At 45.4% G+C, this 22,261-nt stretch overlaps 7 protein-coding genes across 7 annotated transcripts; 2 read left to right on the plus strand and 5 right to left on the minus strand.

Moving 5' to 3' along the window:
• Positions 1–569: 569 nt before the first annotated feature.
• On the minus strand, positions 570–3,361 carry AOL_s00078g217 (uncharacterized protein; the record flags this gene model as incomplete). Its single annotated transcript, XM_011123480.1, has 4 exons — positions 570–2,078; positions 2,133–2,338; positions 2,401–3,021; positions 3,154–3,361. 4 exons carry the CDS (start codon positions 3,359–3,361, stop codon positions 570–572), a joined length of 2,544 nt encoding a protein of 847 aa, XP_011121782.1.
• A 1,975-nt stretch (positions 3,362–5,336) lies between these two features.
• AOL_s00078g218 (uncharacterized protein) lies at positions 5,337–9,894 on the minus strand (the record flags this gene model as incomplete). The annotated part of the gene is made up of 4 exons (XM_011123481.1): positions 5,337–7,271; positions 7,339–7,452; positions 7,520–9,651; positions 9,735–9,894. The coding sequence occupies 4 exons, from the start codon at positions 9,892–9,894 to the stop codon at positions 5,337–5,339; spliced, it is 4,341 nt and encodes a 1,446-aa protein (XP_011121783.1).
• Positions 9,895–12,226: 2,332 nt separating this feature from the next.
• On the minus strand, positions 12,227–13,327 carry AOL_s00078g219 (uncharacterized protein; the record flags this gene model as incomplete). Its single annotated transcript, XM_011123482.1, has 1 exon — positions 12,227–13,327. The coding sequence occupies one exon, from the start codon at positions 13,325–13,327 to the stop codon at positions 12,227–12,229; it is 1,101 nt and encodes a 366-aa protein (XP_011121784.1).
• Positions 13,328–14,762: 1,435 nt separating this feature from the next.
• Positions 14,763–15,192, plus strand: AOL_s00078g220 (uncharacterized protein; the record flags this gene model as incomplete). Its single annotated transcript, XM_011123483.1, has 2 exons — positions 14,763–15,006; positions 15,098–15,192. 2 exons carry the CDS (start codon positions 14,763–14,765, stop codon positions 15,190–15,192), a joined length of 339 nt encoding a protein of 112 aa, XP_011121785.1.
• A 1,771-nt stretch (positions 15,193–16,963) lies between these two features.
• AOL_s00078g221 (uncharacterized protein) lies at positions 16,964–17,305 on the plus strand (the record flags this gene model as incomplete). The annotated part of the gene is made up of 1 exon (XM_011123484.1): positions 16,964–17,305. The coding sequence occupies one exon, from the start codon at positions 16,964–16,966 to the stop codon at positions 17,303–17,305; it is 342 nt and encodes a 113-aa protein (XP_011121786.1).
• An 816-nt stretch (positions 17,306–18,121) lies between these two features.
• AOL_s00078g222 (uncharacterized protein) lies at positions 18,122–19,193 on the minus strand (the record flags this gene model as incomplete). The annotated part of the gene is made up of 3 exons (XM_011123485.1): positions 18,122–18,314; positions 18,388–18,648; positions 18,736–19,193. The coding sequence occupies 3 exons, from the start codon at positions 19,191–19,193 to the stop codon at positions 18,122–18,124; spliced, it is 912 nt and encodes a 303-aa protein (XP_011121787.1).
• A 660-nt stretch (positions 19,194–19,853) lies between these two features.
• AOL_s00078g223 (uncharacterized protein) lies at positions 19,854–22,227 on the minus strand (the record flags this gene model as incomplete). The annotated part of the gene is made up of 6 exons (XM_011123486.1): positions 19,854–20,003; positions 20,068–20,712; positions 20,769–21,383; positions 21,439–21,759; positions 21,824–22,078; positions 22,162–22,227. The coding sequence occupies 6 exons, from the start codon at positions 22,225–22,227 to the stop codon at positions 19,854–19,856; spliced, it is 2,052 nt and encodes a 683-aa protein (XP_011121788.1).
• Between the last annotated feature and the right edge of the window lie 34 nt (positions 22,228–22,261).

The following is a 22,261-nucleotide window of genomic DNA, read 5'->3' on the forward strand; positions in this document are numbered from 1 at the left end:
AGCTAAACTGCCTGATTGTCCCCAGAATACAACACCATCTCTGACCACTCCAACATCAACAATTTTACATATTTCACAGAGCCATTACATTTAAACTTCTAGCTGGGATTGTAAATTCTTTGATTGGAGTAAAAGTACATTTGTATTGTTTTGTTTTTATCAGATTGTTCAGGTTTAAAGAATAGAAAACGCAAAGAAAAAAAGAAAGAAAGAAAGAAAGAGCCTGCAATATTACAACAAGAATAATAAGCAGGAGAAGAAGGCTGGAATCGACCCGAGTCGAGGATCGAGAGTCCATGACCAAAGCTAAAGGCGCAAGTATAAAGAAAACGATGAGAAAGCACCGACAAAAGCCACACCATCCACCTGCGTGATCAGATCAGATGAATTGTAGAAAAACAGAGAAACAAAATAAACAGAATAGACGCAATAGCAACACTAAGCACAAGTAAAATAAACCCAAAATAATCGCAGTTGATGCTTCCTCCACTTTTTCTAGTCAAATCGATCTTATCAGGAGTCACCAAGCTTCTTCTGGATGCTTACCCCCCCTTCCAACGTCTAAAGTTCTAATAGTCCAGCTCTTCTACCTTCGATTCCTTTCCAGCAGATGCATCCAAATCCATATAGCTCTTCAAACTTCGCCCAGCGGCACCAGGGTCATCCTTTCCAGGAGTGGCACCTGCACTAGGTGTGCCATTCGCGGAAACTCCACCACCAGCCGCCATGGCCGCCTGGAATCGCCCTTCACGCTCTCTTTCCCTCTCCGATCTGTCCCTTGTATCACGACCGCCAGGTCTTGGGTAAGGCGACGGTCTAGAATTTCCCTGCATCCCGCCGCGTCGCCTCTGTGGTCCGACCCCGCCACCTCTGCTCGGTGACCCAGGGCGACCTCCCATTCCAGGAATATATCGATCAACTCCCGCAGGAGTAGGCCCCAATCCGCCAACATAAGGATCAGGGTATTGTCCTGCCGGGTAAGGATAGGGTCCCATAACGTTCCTACTATCCATTCCTGCGCCGGGCCTAGGTGGCAGCCCGATCCCACTACCTCCCGAAACGCCACCTTCTGGCTTCGGGGCGGTGATATGGAAAGGATCCATCACATAGGCATTCAATAGCTTGATCTCCTGCTCAATGGCACCAACAAACTCCGGGTGGCGCTTGGTCATGTGTTTTCGAACGAACTCCTCCGACTTGAAAAGCTTGGTGCAGTCCTTAACACGACAACGGAACTTGCCCTCATCCTCTTGTTTGACGAATTTGTTGGTTTCGTCGTTGAACGCGGTTTCTGGATCTTGAGCCCCCAGTTTCCTTGTATCGATTGAGTCCGGTGTTAGGAACAACGTGATCCTGTCTCTGAGATTCTTTACCCATTTCTCTGAGCCAGGATGTAGCTGTTTAGCGGTGCCATCCGTATTGGCGGGCAAAGGCCGTCGAATATGTCCTCCAGGGCATCTGCGGACCAGCTCGTGGATCGAATCTGCTTCGGTGAAGCAGTAGTAGCAGAAAGAGAAAACCCGGCGAAGGTACTCGACTGCGATGTCGATAGTACGTTTGGCTCTCTCTAGCTCCTCATCGGAGGGTAGGTCATCTTCAGCCTCGCCGTCTTCGGGTTCTTCTTCTGGTTCGTTGGCTGCCTTCTCTGCCATCCTTCTAGCCATGATCTCATCGACCTTGCCGAGAATCAAATCCCAACCTCGATAGCCCGCCAATTCACCGTTCTCATCCAACATCATGTCTTCATCCATGTTATTGTTCATAGCCTGCTCCAATTTCAACACGACAGCTCTGACGCGGTCAACCTCACTGATGATTTCCTCCGGAACACTCATGATATCGTGGAGCATCTTTCGAGTGAGAACTTTTGGAGGGTTATGAACCCCAACATGAACCACGAAATCGCCCTTTTCCTCGTCATGGATGCGTTCCTCATTAAGGAGCGCCGCCGCCTTTTCCACAGAATCCTCACTAACACTCGCAGGGTCAATCAGGATCCATCCGATACGATGAAACTTCTTATTCGGGTTCGGGTCTCCAAGAGAGAGGTACTGGAAGCCTTGGACAGTCATTGCGAGCTATTGAAAAGCGCATTAGCGGCGTATAACGATGGAAGGATAAGATTCGTATACCTTCTCCAAATTTTGTCTCTTCACAGTAGGAGAAACAGTTTTGATCAACAACGCAGGACGGTCGAGGGAATCGTCTCGCAGGGCGCCAGTTCCAGAAGATACAGCCGGAAGGACATCTTCACTCGGTTCCTCCATTGGGTCATCCTCTTTGCTTCCGTTTGGCTCGCTCTTACCATTTGGTGGAGCCGAGATGTTGACTTTAACACCTAGGTCCATTCCGATTAACACCGCATCTCATATTAAATCCAAACAAATCTCCAAAACCCACCTTCTTTTGCATCAGCAAGCCAATTGTCCCACCTTCCAGACTTCAACTCCTCAGCCCAAATCTTCCATTGTCCCTTCCTCCACTCCAGAGTCTTGGCCCTCCATTCATCTCCTTCTCCTTCGACATATCTCTCCCTAAACCACTCCTCATCTTTGTGGCTCTTCACAAACAACTTTGCAACTCTTCCATTCAATCCGTCCTTGTACGCTTCGTACTTCTCCTTCATTGTCACATCCGTCGCATACTTTGATTTTGAAGGCGCGGACAATGGCGTACCGTTCCACCATTCATTAAAATAAGTATAAGGGACGAGGTAGTCAAAGCCATGAGGATCTAGTAAGATGGGCGCCATGGCATTCCCCCCACCGCCACCACCAGCGGGATATGGACCATGTCCGCTAATGTTCGCCGGCATGTATCGGTCGCCGTTGGCACCGCCAGCTTCACCGCGGCCAATTGGCGGAGCACCAGCGTATCCTTGAGGGCCTTGTCCCGGAATGTACACATCCCCAGCGGCCCCAGCGCCACCAGCATATCTTCCTGGTGGTCCACCGCCACTTCCCGGTGTATAGCGATCGATGTTTGGCGGGGAACGCGAACGTGGTGGTGGTCGACGACGTCCTAATCGGTCACAATCCCAAAAGTTAGCCACAAAATACCGTCGCTATCCGACCAAACCACGTGATTCTCCGCAATTTCAAGGGGGGATAATATCGAATTCTCATTCAAAAATAATAGTAATCTGGTACAAACCTGGAGATCTTGGGCGTCTGCCTCCTTCAGCAGTGTATTCGTCGTCCCTTAGTCTTCCATAGCTCGACTCGTGTAATTCGTGAGACGGCATTCTTCCGCGAGAGGTATCACGTGGATCGCCAGCACCCCAGGCTCTACGATCGCGGTCGCCTCTAGGGTCATGGCGAAACGCCTCCGGAGAATTGCTGCCGTAGTACGGGGCAGACATTGGTAAGGATGAAAAAACGACAGGTCGACGACAGTGAGCGGATCAGCGGAAATGAACTGGCTCGAATTGTCGCGCTAGGATGCTTTCAAGTTGGTCTTCCAGGGATTATCGTGAGTTGCAGATTCTCGGTTCAGGGGAAAGAAGGCTGGAGCATCGGCTGCAGGATCGGACCTTGATAAAGAACATTATGAGAAAGATTGTTTAGAAAAAGCAGGTTATAACGGTATTAGGGGGGATGTAGAAGAATGGGAGTAAGAGAAATAGCTTGGGACGGGGTGGTAATAATGAATTGAGAGTGGAAAACAAGAGAAAATGCCGGCAGAAACGGAGGCTTTCCAGCAAACGTGCTGGGGACGGGCATCTTCATATTGAAGTGTGAGAGAAAGTAGTTCAAAGAGGACGACGGATGAATAAAGCGCAGATAAATAGTAAAAATGAGACGAAGAAAAAAAAGTAGATATGGTATATCCACGAAGCAAAGAGAACGGACGGAGAGTATTTATAAAACGGCTGGGTAAGTAAGAAGGCAAGTTATAGAGAGGGAAGTAACTAAGAAGGGCAATTGATGATCGAAGAGGTATGCGAACGAGGGCGAAAAGAGGGAAACCAACAATGAGAGAACCAAGTGAGAAAGTAGTCTCAGAAACGTGCCGTAGGAATGGCAGATAAGCAGATCTGGAAGATATCCAGTCCTGAACAGCGGTGGAGAAGTGGCTGTTAGTGGTGAGGTTGGTGATGATGACGATGGTGGTGATGGATTTGATGATGGTTAGGTGTCGAGAGTTGGAGGAAGAAGGCGGAAGGTGAATGGGAAATGGGAATGGAGGACAAAGAGCGCGAGGACAACGCGCTCAGCAACACAGCCAGCTGGAACCTCGTCCAATCCAACACAGCCGTGTCCAGCACATGTAAGTACAGCCGCCAATGCCGTGGGTCAGGAATTCGAATGTAGGCCCCAAGATCAGAAATATACCAAGAGAGGAAAAAGAAGGAGAAGAAGAAGGAAGAGCTAAAGAAGGACAAGAAGAAGAGGAAGAAAGAAAAAGAAGGAGAAGAAGGACTGTAAAAGTCTGATCGATGCCTTCGATCGAAAAAGGCCAGTTGACCTCAATTCACTTAATCTAACAGAAGCAAGGGCCGTTTCACTCATTCGGGCCAGCCCGACATATACGATATATATACATGTACTTCATAATCATCATTGTTTTAATCGGGACATCGGTACCTTGCATTATCGTCACTAGCTATGTAGCTGGGTATTTATTTCCTGTGCACTGACCGGGAAGATACAGAAGAGCATCCCGAGGCTATTCTTTCTTTTCATTTTGTTCACAATTAATTGCAGTCAAATCTTATCGAATTATCGTTTATCAATTTAAAACCCCTCAAACTCTCACTCCTTCTCTCTCCTCACTTGATCTTCATATCGCAGTTCATATGTATATATATATATATATATTTATAAAGAGCCGGATAAGTCCCTAAGCTCTCTTATTCACCATCTACCCAGATTTTTATATCTTCCTTTCTGTTCAGACCATATGAAACCATTCCCTTTCAACTTCCCGCCAACGCGAAAAATGCAACAATCTCCCATATTCCCGCTCACAAAGCGGTCTACGGCAATCCACAGCAGTCTCGTCTCGGCATGGTTCAGAATTCTTCCATTCCCCCATAATATAAATTATACGACACTATCCACATGCATGATATTATCCTTCTTACTACCTTTCCTATCCCAGAGAAAATACCTTGCAATTCTTTGGAATGCCCCTGGATTCTATCATAGCCCTTGATGTATTATGCATGCCCCATACTATTGTAATGCAATATGAATAACTCCGAGAGCAAAGGCCCAACAGCAAAGCGACATGACATCCACAGATGTAAAAGAGAAAAAGGGGAACAAGAGACACAAACGCTAAAGGAATTATAAAAAAAGCGGACGAAAAATCAAGGATGAAGAAACGGGATATCATGAAGTTGACTTCGCCATTTCCTCGAACCCCTTCGGCACCGTCCACCCGTGGGTCCTACACGCTCTTAAATATGCCGACACCGCCTCAGCAACCCCATACGACCTCCCACCTCCGCCAGACTCCAACTTCGCTGGCTTTGGATCGACGCTCATCATTGCGAGTCTCACATTCATTAGAATACTCTCAATAGTCGTCTTACTATCCCATCCTGTCCCCGTCAACATCTCCAAACAAACGGCCCCACCAATAGTCACATGCCCTCCTCCACCATTCATGAACGGCAAGAATCTAGGTTTAATAACCCGGACGAATGGTGGCGTATTCGGGAAACTCGCACCAAATCGGAGCTCAAGAACAACACTCTTGACACCCTGCGACTTCATATCTTTCGCGAGCGGCAATTCGGCATCGAAAGTGTGAAGTTCCACGATCCACTGATACACGTTCTCGAAATGATCAGGATTAGTGTACCATCCGAGTTCGTGCAACGGAGTGCTATCTTGGATCTTCAGCAAGTTTTTGTACTCCCTTTGAAGACGTTTTGTAGCTTGGTGCGTAGCAAATGTCGGTTGAGTAATGAGAGGAAGGCTACTGTAGTCTAATTGACCGGCGACAAAATCGGTTTTTGGCGGTTCCGGCGCCTTGGGGACCGCAACCACTGGAGGCGCAACCACTGGAACAACAACGGCTGGAACAACGACGGCTGGAGCGGTAACAGGCTGTGCGTTGCTTGTACCAGCTGCAGTTGGGTTAACTGGGATTGGGATTGGGATTGGGGCTGTCGATGTCGATGCTGCGGGCACGCTTATAGACTTTATAGCATCTACCGTAGGTTGCTTGAATAGGTTGGCAGAGCCATTAGGCTGAGCATTACCACCGTTCACTAGAGGGTTAGAGCTCGTCACAGCGAAAGGCGCTGAAATAACCGGAGCCGTTCCTGAATCTACGAATTTCCCTTTTCCCTTGGGCCCTCCGACCTGATTAACAGAGTCTGAACCTGGCACCGCAGGAGTGTAACTATCCCACGAATCATTGTTCGCAGGGGCTCCAAAACTGAGGCCTCTCTTAAAGCCCCCAAAGAAGCCACCTGCCAATCCTTTCCCACGGCTAATCGAGCCCGAGTTATTGGCCGCCGAGGATGATGCCGCAGGAACGTTACTGACGGTGCTTCGAAGCGCATACCTTGGAGGTTCGGCACTCCCATTAGCATTATTTGAACTGGTAGCCGCAAAAGGATTTGTAAAGAAACCTGTTCCATTGGTATCAGCAACTGGAGTGTAGTTAGGGGGTGTCGCGGTTATCGGAATATCATCATATGATGGCGGTTGAGCTACGGAGCTCGATCCAGATCCAGGGAAAGTTGAAGTTGACGAATTACCTGCAATTGACGGCCTGTTCTCATTAGACGCACGACCCTTATTCGCAAATCCAGAAAAAAAGCTAGTCCTCCTGCGGTTTTGCTCACTCAGTGGTGGCATCGACGACGACGACGAACTACTTCCATTTCTAGCTGTTTCCATTGACAATGCTATCGCCACATCCAAATCGGATATGTTGAGCGAATCGGAAGTAGTCGCAGATACGGTGGCAGGAGTTGGAAGATGTTCTTCGACAAAGATGTCGAGGTCAGAACCATCCGTAGCGTCGCTGGCGGGATCTTCTGCAACGGGGATTCGCTCTTCGATACCGTCGATGGTAACAAGAGTGTAAGCTGGTTCGCTTTTCTTCTTGCCCTTCTTATTTTCATCAAGCAAGTCGTCCTTCCGGGCTCTGGCCGCCTTCGGCTGGGGAATAACTATTTTGCCTTGTTCACCATTCGGAGTCATGGATGGATCCTGCGGCTTGACTTGGCTAGGCGTTTTCGAAGACGCAACTCCCTGGCTGCTAAAAGCGCATTGAACAAACAAGTATCTCGTGCATATCCAATCGAGCTATATGATTCGTTAGTTTTAATCGTCCAAATGCGCATTTTTGATAACGTTAAATCCCGTGACTCACCTGTGCAACCACCAAATGTGGGCTCTTGCTGACGAATTCGCCTGGTGCATTGACAATTTCGTTCAATGCGACTGCACCCGAAACTTTGAGCACACTCTTGGACCATTGGTCGCTCTGTTGTAGAATCCTAATTAGCTCTGATACCAATTTAAAGAGAAAATTCAAAGTTCGAGAAACTTACCCCTGCGGCTGAAGCATACCGATTATGGGTATACCCCAAACTTGTCCTAAAATCCAACGAATGGTAGCATCCGTTCCCATAGGCCCGTCCGTTTGTAGTTTGGTTGAAATTCAATCCTTCTCGAATAATCGAATGCCAATTTATCAATGGGCTTCCATGCCATGCGAACATAGTCGGGTACTTGAGTCGTAGCCTCCTAGTAGTATTCGAGCTCGCAGTTTGAAACTTCTGCTCTTTATCAGGTGCACCCATAGCAAATCGAAACTGCATCCAATTACCCATACCATAGACACGATCCTCGGTCTGAGTGGCAGGGAAGACCCCATTAGAGCCGGTTTCTAGACCGTCAACTTGCACAATACAAGCACGATTCGACGCAATAATCCATCTGAGAACACCCAATGCGGCCGGTGAAATTCGATCTCCCCAACTTGCGAGGTGGCCCTGTCGCAGTCTATCTTTCATCTCTCGAATAGATGGTAGGGTATCAAGTAGCAAGCAGATAACATCCTGCTTCTGCTGTGGGGTGAGCCCTGCGAAGTCCTGGTTATAAACGTACACTGCAACTTGGTGACTACCAGCTGCCGCAACAGATCCTCCAGTGTATGCTGCTCCAATTTTCAGTGCACTAGCTTGGGCAGTTGTGGATATAGGATCCGAAACTTTGATAGTTGGGAATTGAGACATATCTGTCGCACGGCAGCATAAGGTCTCGCCAGCAGCTCCAGCACCCGTGATCGCCATCCAAGTACCAACTTGTACTGGATGAGAAATAGGAGTTGTAGCATTGATTCTTAATGTTAGATCTTTATTCGCCCGGTCAAAGGTTCCAGTAAAACCTCCACTCCCCGGTGGGAAAGGGACTTTCAAATTGAGTGCGTCCGGGAAATCCTTCAACTTCTGATGCTTCGCCGCCGCATAGCAGAATGAAACGAGTAAATCGACGACATATGGTTGTTCCACAATATCCTTTTCAATCCCCGGACCAAAGTCTGAGGACAGATATTTCGCGAGACAGGCTGGTGTGCTGCAAACATACGGTTCCAAGGCTTCAACGTCCGTATCAACTGTACGGTGGCAGACAAGACAGAAGTCTGTGTATCGTGCAAAATGTCGGAGGAAGAGTTGCATTGCAATAAGCGGGAAAGAACGGTTCTCTATACCCGTCGCAGCCATGAAGTGGTCGGACGTTACTAGACGTGAGAAACCATTGATAGGAGTATCGTCATGCCAATACTTCGCCTCCATTGCCTCGACGGACGAAGCCGCCTTTTTCTTATCGAGAAAATAATACTCTTCAGCCCCGAACCACGTGAAGCCAAGTTCGAGTCTCTTCTTAAGTAGAGTTATCATTCTCTCGTTCAGGAACAACTCTAGCGTCTGAAATATATAGGGTATGTTTGGATCTGCCCTCTTGAAAGCAGCTTGGCATTGCGCCTTGGTTGGTTTATACTGGTCATTTTGTCGGATTCTCATTCGGATATTTGCCTTCGCTCGGTCTGAACGAGATCTCTTCAATTCGTCGCAAAGGTCGTCCAAATTGGCGTATCCAGCTGGGTATTCGATTATAAGGCTCAAGTACCTCTTTGTTTCAACATGCCATGCATCCAAAGCATTATCCGAAATACCTAGCCGCGATAACCGGCATGATATAACGACATAGCAAACTCCGGTACCTTTCAGCGATCCATGGTACCCAAGTTTAAACCCCGCATCTTTTGCGGCCCTCAGGTCGGTAATGATTCTCTGCGAAGGACTAGTCGGGGTAATCACAGGTGGAGATCCAGAGGCTACTTTTTTGCCTTTATCAAGCGTCGGCCCTGTCGTATACAAATCATCTCCGTCGTCGTTGTCGTCGTCGTGCGATAAACGGCCAGTCTTTCTAGCGTGGCGGGCCTGTGACGACTGTGAAGCATGCCCAAAACCTACGTCGTCGTCATTAACAACAAATGGCCGTTTCTTCGATCCATCTGCTTCTTTATTTCTTAGATGTTGTACGACCCTGACCATAATCTGCTTGATGGGTGTTCCTGCTAAACTGGGGAGATCACTAAGCTTCTCTCCAAGAGAAGCTGCATCGTCACCACAGCCAAAGATGAAAACCTCGTGTCTTGAGGGATAGTTCGGGAGGTCTATTTTGTCGAAGGGGATTCATCAGAATCTTAATTATTTTGAGTAGTTTACAAGTACGTGGAAAGAATTGGGAAATACTCACCAACTATGATGACAGATATTGTCGATGGCTCTCCTTCCTTTGGATGATATTGAAATAAGAACTCTCCTTCGTTCTCCCCCGTTCCGACAACATATGCTCCTTCAATACTATCATCATCAGATGCCATATAAAGATCGGTATCATACTGGTCCTTCGGCATTTTGAATGTTGTTTAGTCTCTTGACGAGAGAGACCTTCGATTTTGTTCAACGATCTTGTTCCCTCCTTCTTTCGAAAAGCAAGTAAAATAAAAGCAGTAGATCGACTTGATAACGTAAAAACTAGATATCGGAGCAAAGGATTTTGGAAGTCGAGAATATCCTATTAAGCTGCAGCGTTAATTCGGAATAATGTCGAAGTGTGTTGCCAGGTATCCGAACGGTCAGCCTCGTGTGGTATTAAGTAGCGGGTCGCACGGGCCAAAAGTGTAGCTCGATCCTAGAAAGAGGATGGATGGATGTAACGATTTCCTACGAAACGACGACAAGAATAGCCGAAGTCGTAAATATACCAAGGGTAGGGTATAATTAAGAAATATCAATCATGAGATAAGTATACGTAAGTAAGTAGGTAGTAGAAGCTAGAAGGAGAGTTGAGAGAGATATCGAGACGATGATCGATCGTGGGGGCGGGTAATTCGTAGTGAGCCGCTTGTTGTGTAGCCTCGCCAGGCAGTTTTCACGTTGTGCAGCACGTTCCTTGAGCAAAAGGTATCTTTAAAATTAGATAATTGGGTGGAGTCGATATATGAAAAGCAGAAGGGAAGGGAATAGATTCTAGCTTGCTCGGGCCTGCCAAAGGATTCGATTTGATCTGTGGATTGGAAGGTTGAAGAAGAATTGAATTCCGAAGACTGGTTTGGAGTTGGTAGTATGGTAAGTACAAGTATACTAGCTGGACCCCTCTGTATACTTTGTATGTAATAGGTCAGTACTCAAGCACGTACAGTAAACTGTCATTAAGACCGTCCGTCAGTTGCCAGTTGCCAGTTACCAGTTACCAGCAGGAGATCGAAGAAAAAAGTGATATTAATGACCAGATCTGAGTATCCAGTGGAATCAAATTAATTCGAAAAGGCTTTCAAGAAGGAAGAAGGACCTTGGACAGCCAACCTCGGAATTTAAAGCTATCTCCTCGAGGATTTGAATTCAGTATACCTTCTCTCCAGACATCCAATACCTGATATGTATGCCTTGATACCCATCATACTAGTCAAAAGTCCTAAGCAGTCGATATAATTAATTTTATACAGCCTCGTTTCCCAGCAGGCTGCCAACCCGCCGTTCGAAACAAGACGGGATATTCCCCACCATGCCCATGTTCATGCACCTGAACCATCCTAACCTACCTCATTCTTCTGGCGAAGCTATCAAAGTGGGTCCGGTCGGATGTGCAGCCAGTGGGATTTGTGGAACCGGCCATGGTTTTTCCCTTATTTTTCAGCCTTTCCTGGCCCGCCGCTACACTGTGCAGCCCCAAACGAAGGATCCAAGGCGTGAAGGTTCCAGGTTGCAGGCTTGATTAAAAGCTAAGACTTCGACAATGCAATTAGACGCTATAGCTACCGCTACAACAGCAGTCGGTAGCTCACAATGTGGCGTGCATGTATCAAGTACGTCTTGAAGTGTTCATGCAAACCCTCGAAATCCTCGACTAGTCAGTCTATATACCCCGTACGATAATTTTCCGAACCTTTACATGTATAAATAAACACCGGCGAGATCTCCAGTCTTCAGTCTTCAGTCTTCAAACCAACTTAAATATGCCAAGAGGGTATATATCTGATTTACACCGATCCGATTCCCGTCCGGCTGCTGGGGTACAACAGGTACTGGGAGTCAGTCATGGAGCAGGTCCAAAAAAAGCATTCATTCCAGGCTGCAAGTTCAGAGGTTCCCAATGTTGCCTGAACTCCACCACATGAACAACACAACGTTACGTTAGCCTGAATGTGTCAAGTATACATATGAACAACCGCCCTATTATAAGTCCAGGCATTACCTAGGTACTTAGTTATTCAGGCATCATATTGTCTTTGCCAGATGAAGATTAAATACAATGCCAACATTGCATTGAGTTCTAAGAGAAAAGGAATGTCCGCCTAGTGGCACAGGTATGTATGTATCCCGGTTAGTCATTCACATGTATATCAACGAATCGAAGTACCTTAATGATTAAGCACAATGTACGAGATTGAGTCCTAACTCGACGGTTATAGATATTATAAGTAGGCATGTCTTACATAGTATACTTAGCTCCCTTATTTTACGCCTGAATGATGCAATGTGATATCAGATATTCAAACTAAATTTAAATTACCAAGTGGAATATAGAGCTGCAATAGGCATACCGGATATATACTTATATACCGTCGGTCAACTGAACCAGTTTTGTTTCCCATATAAATTAACCGGAGGACTATTCCAATCCATTTGTTAAACCAAACCCCGCTAGCTTTTTAATCAGTCTCAAAGGGGTGTAAAATGGGACACTTACTTGTCCGGCGGCACCTGGAATAACTCATCCATAGACCGTTGCCCAACTCCCCGAATATAAAAACACAGCACTTCTCCCAGCTCAGGTTCAACTCTCCACCAAAGCTCGCCCTTTAACGCACTTATATAGCTATCCTTCACAATCTTAAACCCAACCAGTGATTGGAGCAGCTGGTCCTGTTTGTTCCCGGGGTAATCCTTTGCAAAAACCACTTTTTCCAATTTCTCCGTCCCCCCGCTTATCCAGCAATTAACAGCCTTCTCCAGCCCTTCCGGTGATATATGATTCTTATTGTGAAATATATCCCCTCCGGAATTATCAGTCGGCCATGGTAGTCTTAATCTCTTCAAATTCTTCATCCCCTGGAAGGCATTACATAACATCGTCTCCCGCGGCACCGTTTCGTCTCCATCGGGTAACCATTGGTTAGCACCATACCAAGCACCATGTTTCAATATCACCAAATCCTCAATATTACGAAACCTATCTCTGATCTCCGGCAAAACGAGTAAATTAGTATGTCCAAGTTCCAATTGTAACTGTTTCAACCCCTGCCAATCAAAGTTATGCTCGGAAACGTCGAACTTCGGATCCGGCGCAACAAACACCGCATCGCTCCTGATCCGAAGTTTGGTCAATGTTTTCGCACAAGACTGGTGTAGAAACGACATATGCGGTTCGGCTCTACGAGTCGGAGTAAGTGAAAACTGATTGGTAGCAACGATCAACTCCGTCAACCCCGGCGGACCTGGTGGCGGGTCCACGTTATATCCACTCCGTATTTGAGGCCCTAAGTATTCGTAATACTTCTCCGGTAAAGCTGCATAGTAGTCTTGATTCCTCGCACCTGCAAGATCGTGCAGACTAAAACTCGCAACACGTTTGCATGTGAAGTTTAGACTTTTGAGTGTGTGAAATGCCGGGCTGGTTGATAGTTTTGTGAAGATAACTTGGATTAGGTTTGGTTCTAGCTCTGCTATTGTTGATAGATTTATCCATAGGCTGGTGATTTTTGGAAATAATGCTAGGACGTCCATGTAGACCATGAAAGCATCTATGTTTCGGAGCAATTCATTTGAACGTCCGGGCATATGCATCGATATGTGACTATAAGCAATTAATATCCTCTTTTTTTTTAATTGTATTTCTCTTTCTTTGCAATCCCAAGATTTTGGATATGTGAAGCAAATGGATACCACATACTGAACCACAGGCCTCAAATGCCCAACGATCCCTCCATCACGAAACGCAGCCGCCCTAGAAGGAGCCCTCCATTCGATACGATTGAATACAAGCGGAATAATAAAATCCCGACACGTGCGAGAACACCGAGAAAACCGTCTAAAGTCACGCTTGGAGACGTATGAAAGTATTTCATCAACCAACTCTCGCGGGAGGCTGAATAGTGAAACCGACATCTTTATGTTGTAATTGCGGGGGTACGTATACGGGTAGCTATAGAAGAAGTTGGATTGATACTTTGAAGAATTAATTTGAGGGAGATTTCGTGATATATGGTGATAATACCTTATATGTCGATTTTTTTGATTACTCGGGTGAGTCTACTATATAATCTCGCGCGTAGGCTGCCGCCTCGTAATACACGACGCACTTTGAAATCGTAACTAAAAGGAGTCGAAGCCTTGTGTTACGTCTACAAGCTACGGCGCCCGGTACTGTTGGCGGCCTGGCTGGCCAAAACCCTGCTAGCGGCTTAGCCGTCCAAAATGCAACGCTAGGTACGACACTGACATGAACATTGAACACTCATTTCATTCAATTTAATAGTTCCTAATGATGTACACATAGTCTCAATTCCAGGCGTATATATACAAATACTCTCGGAAGAAAAACATGGAACGGGAAATATCTGCAGGAGTCAAAAGATGCCGAGATATCTCTATGCAATATTAATACGTCCAAAAGCTACTCAATAATACGACTTTTGACACAGGTCCACTGAGATATCTCTCGCCTCGGTAGTCAGTCCCAACGTTACTGATACACATTATACCATTTCCCAAACAAAAAAAAGCCTCGAAATTACGTACATCAAAACGAAACCAGTTATTCGAATCTCTAATGAAAACTACATATTAGCCTGTCCAAGTCATCTTCACATTATTAGTACGGAATCGAATCGAATCGAAGATACTAATGTCGCGAGCAGACGCTCAACAACGCCTTTGATTTCTATATTCGACTAGCTCCTTGGCATGATACATTTCGGTATATTCGACCTTTGGGATGTATATTAGACCCGTGCGAGGAATATAAAATGGCAGTTGATCCCGTAGTATATTTTTGAAAATCTTCCTGGCTCTGGGTAGTTGATTTAATTTAACGGAAATTAACTAAAGAGATACTGTCGTTACCGATATATAATATTAAAATATTTCTTAGGTATGGATATACACAATTCATCCACAACTTCCACAGAGTTCTACTAGTATAAATTTATAGCTATCAAGCTAACATACTCTTCATTATAGACACACTCCTTTAAATTTACAAAATCTAGATTTATCAATCATGCAGATCTCAAGCCTTACCTTCATCGTTACAGCCCTTCTTGTCAACCTCTCCCTGGGTTCTCCAATCATACCCAGAATCCTCGAAGCTCGCGAGGCTTCTCCAATCACTTCCAGAAGACTAGAAGCTCGTGACGAGACAGCGCCACCTCTGGCAGAAAACTGCAACGAATATAAATTCAAACCCGTGGGCGACAAGAAAGAAGACAAAGGCGCCGAAGCCCTATGCGCCCGACTATGTGAAAGTGAGTTTGATACCAACCAATTTTTTGCGCTTGATTAGTTCTATATATAAGAAATAAAAAAACTAATCATTTCCTTTCCTCAAAAATACAGACATCAAGAAGAATAAGGAAAGCCCGACGAGCAGGTTGTTCGAGGTTAAGCTTAATAAACTTTGTGCCGTTCCTCCACCACTACCACCAGCTTAGATTTACATCATCTGGTGAATTTTATTGTTATGCTGTGCATGCCTCCGGTGTTTTATAAGTATTTCATATATCTATGTTTAAGGAGGCGTTATAGTTGGATTTCTATTATCGAATAAACCGGGGTTTTGAATTTATACTGTAGATAAAATATATGCAAATAAAAGGCGTTTATTGGGAATATTCATTGGGACTGATGGCTTAATTAACCACTTTGTCTTTGGAGTACAAATGACTATTGTGATCGATCATGATATATATCCGTACTAGTCACTTGCTTCTGAACTCATGTATAGCTCCCATGCAAGCCAGTTAATTTCATCGATTATAGTAAGCGTTCTATAGATGATAAATATGTTAACAATACTATAGATAGTATTTAAGTAACCGGGAGCCGCAGCAAATATATATAATTAATTATAATATTTTATATACATTGTATATAGTTTGAATAAGTAGTATACCAGGAACTTCGTACTCAGATCCATACGTACAAGCTGACATTAGCTTGTTTAATATATATCTGCAGTGTATATATATTATAATTCTAGTATCTTTTACCGGCTGGGACTGGTGATTTTAATACTGGAAATATTCAAGGCAGCTACAATACCTTTAGAGGGTACATAGTTATCTATATATACTTCAACCCCATGAAGCTTGGTGTTAAGGGTATCGATGAATATTGTTTAAACCCCGCCGTTCATGTGAATCTGTTGACTTCGTATGGAATTCTATCAGTTCTAGACCCGTGACTGTAATATATACTTGATTGTGAAATTTAACCGTAGATGAATTCGAAAGGGATATCTCTAGGTCACGAAAAAATCAAGGGAGAAATACTTACACATATTTTAATATAGTTTTAAAGTTATAGAATAGAACTTCTACAAGAAGCGCGGAGGAATAGTCCAGAATCGACCGAATATAATAGTATAATAACACCCAGAACTTTCTCTCAGTTCCATTTGCCAAGACTGCAGGTCCACCCAAATAATACCTTCATTTTTCCAAGCTTCTCTCAAGCTCTAAATCTCCAGTCTCTAATTCTAGCTAAGCTATTAAATTATAAATTTAACTCAACCGGACAGCGGATATCCGGAAATCCGTGGGTGTTGAAACCACCCCTGTCACCAAACCCTTGTCCAATCCCGTACCTTGCAGATGTCATGACGAAATACATCTTCACAAAACAGCTAACAGTCCCTTCAATTCACCCGCGGCATATCTATCTTAACACCTACCCCTCCCCCCATCTCGTATATAACCCTCCCCTCTCTTCCTCCCATAAAATCATAAAACTCCTTCCCTGCAGTCTAGCATCATATATTTCATAAATTAAAGATTGTAGATACCTAAATACATACTATTGATACACATATCGCGTTATATTCCGAACGACAATCATGCCCACCATCCTGGGTACCACTATAGGCTTAGGCCTCCACCCTCGAATCCTCAGTAGCCCTGCAGCTTCAATCCTTCTTCCAATAACCATAGGTTAGTTCCCTAAACCCGGATTTTATATCTTAATCAAGTAATATATGTAAATTAAACCACCATAACTAACATCCCCCCCAAAAAACCCACAGGCTCCGCAATAGGCTGGTCTCTAAGCCGTAAGCCCCCCTCCAACCCACCCCCCACAGAGGTACTAAACTAACCCCCCAACCCCCCAGCAAAAACCAAAACAACCTACCACTCCCTAACCCAACCGCCCCTGCACCCGCCCTCCTACCTCTTCGGTCCAGTCTGGACCCTCCTCTACGGCCTAATGGGCTACGGCATCCACCACGCCTACAAATCCTCCAACTCCCACCCTCACTTCCCCACAACCGCAACCTTATACACCACCCAACTAATCCTAAACTTCCTCTGGACTCCACTATTCTTCGGTATTGAAAAACCAGGGTTGGCGTTACTCGATATCCTGGGGTTGGGTGTTAACCTAGGGGCTTTGACGTGGAGTTATTCGAGGTTGGGAGATGAGGTTGCTGTGTGGACTATGCTGCCTTATATGGCTTGGGTTTCGTTTGCGACTTATCTTAATGTTGGAGTGGGCGTTTTGAATGGGTGGGATCTTAAGTCGAAGAGGAAGGCTGTGAAGGAGGAGTAGATCAGTCTCTTAGTATATACCTATACATGTTATACAACTCTAATTTCCAACCAATCCCTTACAGCTATAGTAAGCTTGGTCACTGGAAATAGCCAATCAATAGAAGTTTGGTGGGAGATTGATCTTATTTGTATTGAACCTATCCAAGAAAATCTCACAAATATACACAAGGGAATTTCCAGTCAAAGAAAGGAATAGGGAGAAAAAAAAAAAAAAAAAGAACAGTTCTATCTTACAAGTACATACATATAAACAAAACGCAATGCGCCCTGGGTGTGTAACCCTACAGGGTCCACCGTTTCGTTCAATGGAGGGGGATATAAAAGAAAAAGTAATTACAAGAAGTGGAAGGCGAGTGGGTGATGAGGAAGGAGGAGAAAAGGAACAAGTTGGGAGATGATGAAGGGGAGGAGGAAGTCGAGCAACCAAAGGAAAAAAAGGGAAATGTACAAAGAGTAAATTTCAACAATCTGTAACTCCGATTGTAAATATGGGGGGGTGAGCGAGAGAAGCAGTAGGGTCTAGATTATAATTGCCTCTTCAAGATTTTTTTTTATATCCTCCTCCCCTCTCTTGTTCCCGAATAAACATAAGGACTGACTTTTCGGCTTTGGGTTGTTATTGTAAAAAAAGATAGGTTTTTAGACACCTCGCACCGGAACCACACTCTGAGAGCACACCCACACACACCACATAAAAAAAGTTCTCCACGTTCCCATTCATTCGCCATACCGACAACCCTCGTATCGAAATTTCGTAAAAGCGTTCAAACGATTCTCAATTTTATTTTATTTTTGTATTTTGAATTTTTTGAATTTATTCCTTGTCGGGGTTGATGAAAGATCGACCGGTGGAGCCGAGTGGCATTCTCTGTGGGCTGGTCTTGGTGAAATCTATCCTGATCTGACGGCCGTAGATAGACTTGGTCTCCAACTGACCCTTGGCAGCCTCAGCGCTGGCAATATCAACAAAGTCGGCATGGGCGAATCCTCTGGGTTGGCCAGTTCTCCTAGATATACAATGTCAGATATGAAATTTTAAAATAAATAAATAAGAATGGAGAAACAAAGGAAATTATTTACCTGTCAATAGCAACTCTGACGTCGGTGCAATTGCGAACACCAGCGAAGAGCTCGTTCAAGTCCTTGTCAGTGATATCGAAAGAAAGGTTTCCGATGAAGAGAGTTCTGGATGGAGCGTTGCTCTCGCCATTGGTGGGACCCTCACGGTCTGGGCGGAGAACATATTGAACGTTTATGCGTCGACCGTCAACGATAAGTCCGTGCATCTTCTGGACAGCAGCGGTAGCAGCATCCTGTTCTTCATACTCGACATATCCGAATCTAATTTTTTGCCCGGAAGTTAGCGAAAAGGAATTACTTTACCAATATCAAAATTTTTTCGCTGCGAAAAAGAAATAATGTACTTACCCCTTGGAAAGCCCACGGGGATCATAAACAACCTTTGCACTAACAACCTTTCCGAACTCGCCGAATTCTCGCTCCAAATCCTCGCCTCTGATACCATATGAGATGTTTCCAACGTAGATCCTCTTCGTTGGTGGTAAAGGGTTACCCTGGAAGTCCCTGTGGTCTGGAGACTGTTCGGGAAGGCTCGAGTACATTCTGGTCTGAGTCGCTGCTGTCGGAAGAATTCTGGAGAGTGGTGGGGATGGAGCGCGGGGTGCAATCACGGCATTGTCGGCAAGTGTGGCAACAGCTTGGAAGGCTCGAGCTCGCTGTTGTTGTAGAACCGGTGGAGCTGCGTAGATAGCACCTGGCTTGAGGTTACGGAAGATCGATCGACGAAGAGAGAGCCTAGTAAGAAGTATTAGCGGTCTGTTGGTGCCTTTCGGGATGGTCCGGCGGGCAGACGGGTTGGAAGCCATCACCACCCCACGTATTGTAGCGGGCAGACTTACATCTTGAACGATGGGTATATAAAAACCTTGCTATGAAGGAATTGAATTTCAAAACAGTTGAAGATGCAACAAAGGACCAAAATCGAGGTGCTCCGGAGTTATGAAGTGTAGAAATCGTGGGTATCAAGGATGTCGGGAGGAAGATGGGTTTCTTTGTGTCGTTGGAAAAGAGAGTAGGTTTTCGGTAAAACTTTTTTTTGGTCGTGATAAGATTCCTTTTGTAGGTCGCCGCACTAAAAGGAAAAGAAAGACATGGAAAATTTCTGCAACACCCGCAACGCTCCAGCATTCTTGTGAGGAATCAAGTCCAACCGGTTCGGGGAAATGGATATTCTCTGGCTCGAGTAGCCAGGCGTCACTATATATATATAATATACTAGTACAAAGTCCTCGAAGGGCAATATCATTTACAATTAACGGCGGAGGAGGAGAGGAGATTTGAGGCATTCATCATATAAGCACTTAAACTACACCCGGTTAAACCAGAGCTTTTGGAATCTATCCCATCCTGTGAACACTAAACCCAAGCCACCCAAACGGTTAAAACAACATATCCAAAGGCCAAAGAAATCAGAAGAAATGACGTGAAATAGCAAGATAAGAATTTAAGGTCTTATATATTCATTCTTAGTTCGACCCGGGGTCCGGTGCAATCATAGATGCCCACTGTGGCGAGGACTCAGAATTGGACTCTCCGTTCGAAGCTGGAGGCGACATTGGGATATTCCAATTCATATTATCCGAGTTTATTCCTTGAATAAAGTTATCCCACTCGTCCTGTTAAGAAAGACATTAGCATAGGAACAATCCCATTATATGATCATGAAAAGGAAGTCCTTACCCATCCCAAACTACTTGGTCCATCCATCCCCATAATACCCATTCCTTGCCCGAAGAATGACAGCGGAGCGGAATTCGCTCCAGAAGGTGATGCAGGTTGGTACAAAGGTGTCAAGCCCGTCTTCCCAACATCTTGCATAGGTACCGCCGCCGGCGCTGTCGTGAACCCAGAGAACACACTTGGTGGCGAAGTTAAGGGGGTGACTCCACCAGAGCTCAACATCCCCAAGGTCAGGGCAGCTGAGTGTTCTGAATCCTTCGTAGATGATGGTTCGGGAGTCGTAGACATTGGCTGACCAGAAAATGGAGAGTAGTTGTCTGGTGGAGATTGCGTGGGGGTGGTATCGGACGGCCTATTCCTTGCATAAAATTTCGCTTTGACTTTTTCGATCAAATGAGAAAGCAGGGCATAAGCCTTTGCGACCTCCAAGTTGTCCGGGAAGCTACTGTAGATGTGGCATGCGCGCTCCAGGACCTTGAGCATATGCTCGTGGTCTCCTCGGCCCATAGTAAAAATACCGCCATTGGATGTGTTTAAGTCGGCAGGAGCTTGCCAGACCTCAATCATAATAATTACAGCCGCGGGGAGGTAATCACTAGGTGAAATTGGATCGATATGATAAAGAGTCTTATCCTTTTTATTATACTAGATGACGGGGGGATTAGTGTAATCCCAATTGTTCGATGTCAAGTAAAACTTACCTGTGTGTCCCACGATGTATACTGATGGTTTAACAATGTCATCGCGCTCTCAAGACATGCACGTCTTGACGGCGCATATCGAGCATTGCTCTTCAACCTCAACGTAAAGTAAGGTCTGTGCATGATAAGTAGCGACTTTTGATGTAGGATATTCAATCCGTATCTTTGCATGATTAAGGCCGGATGGTCCACCCTCGACTCCTCTAGCGGCCTAAACTTCAGGAAATCTGGCATCGAAGAGTACACTTTCCTTGCTTCTGCGTCGAGTCTTAGGATATCGTCATAGTGAGGGGCGGGCTTGATCTGATTAATCATTTGGACCGCTCGACCAAAGACGTTGGCGAGTTTGCTTTTGGCGATCATATACGACATCGGCGTATGCTCGCTCATAGGTCGGGAGGGAGGGAGGGTTTTTGAGTCTTCGTCGAATTCGTAATCGTGAATGTTTGATGGAAGCATGGCATCGGACTCCCCGGCTCTAACAATAGAAGGTAGACCGATACGAATGGACTCTAGGAGATCCATACAGCTTAGGACATTCCACAGTCTCCTTCGCATTTCGACGTGATATGGAGCTATATCAACTTCGAATTTCTTCGGATCACGGTGAAGACCCTGACGATTTTATTAGCATGTATTCTGGAATATACAGGCTACCCAGAAAACGTACCATAGACTGCGCTACACGCAGTATTAATCCTAGATATAGCCACATCTGCTCCTGATTTGATTTATTGCGTGCCCACCCCAAATAGATAATCATTGCTTGGATAGTGTAGAGTCCCGGTTTCGCGGCATTCAAACCTAGGACGATGCAGTGCTCGATAGGCAGCTTGTACTGATCCGATTCCATACCCACCAACTCTGGATCATTGGCCATCCGACCCAAGTTCATCAGATCAGCTATGGTCGTAGCTAGGATCGCCATAAGAAGACCAATCCAGCTGAGGTCGACCTTCGGAGAGTGCGGATCCTGCCAGAATGCCTCATACTAGTTCAAAATACAAATTAGAAGGCTATCCGAAATAGAGAAAGGCACCCTACTTAATGCTTACTTCTTTACGGAATGTCGGGCCATGGAGGATGTGATATGAGCGATCGAAGGCATCGAACCAGTGCTCCACCAGCTTATCGGCCACGGACTGGGTGGGTAGGTACCGCAGAATTTCATTTCTTGATAACACACTGGAGGCGGAAAAGGGAAAACATGTGTTCACAGTTTGGAGTTTTTCCCTCTCTTGCTCTTTTGATATGCATTCAAACTTCTCTCTGTTCGCGGCCACGGTGAAGTAGTTTCTGACTTCCGCGATCTGTGGGTAGAGCACCTCGAATTAGAAACATATTTTCGAATATTTCAATAAAAAGATTATAGGAGGATAGGATAGGTATTTACCTCACTCAGAACTAGGGCCCAATGGGACGACCCCCGATACATCGACTTCCCATGCTCCACCTTCATAAACCCTAGCTGGCTATTGTGCACACCACCTCAG

Source organism: Orbilia oligospora (genome assembly GCF_000225545.1).
Source record: "Orbilia oligospora ATCC 24927 unplaced genomic scaffold scaffold00078, whole genome shotgun sequence".
Classification (NCBI taxonomy): Eukaryota; Fungi; Ascomycota; class Orbiliomycetes; order Orbiliales; family Orbiliaceae; genus Orbilia; species Orbilia oligospora.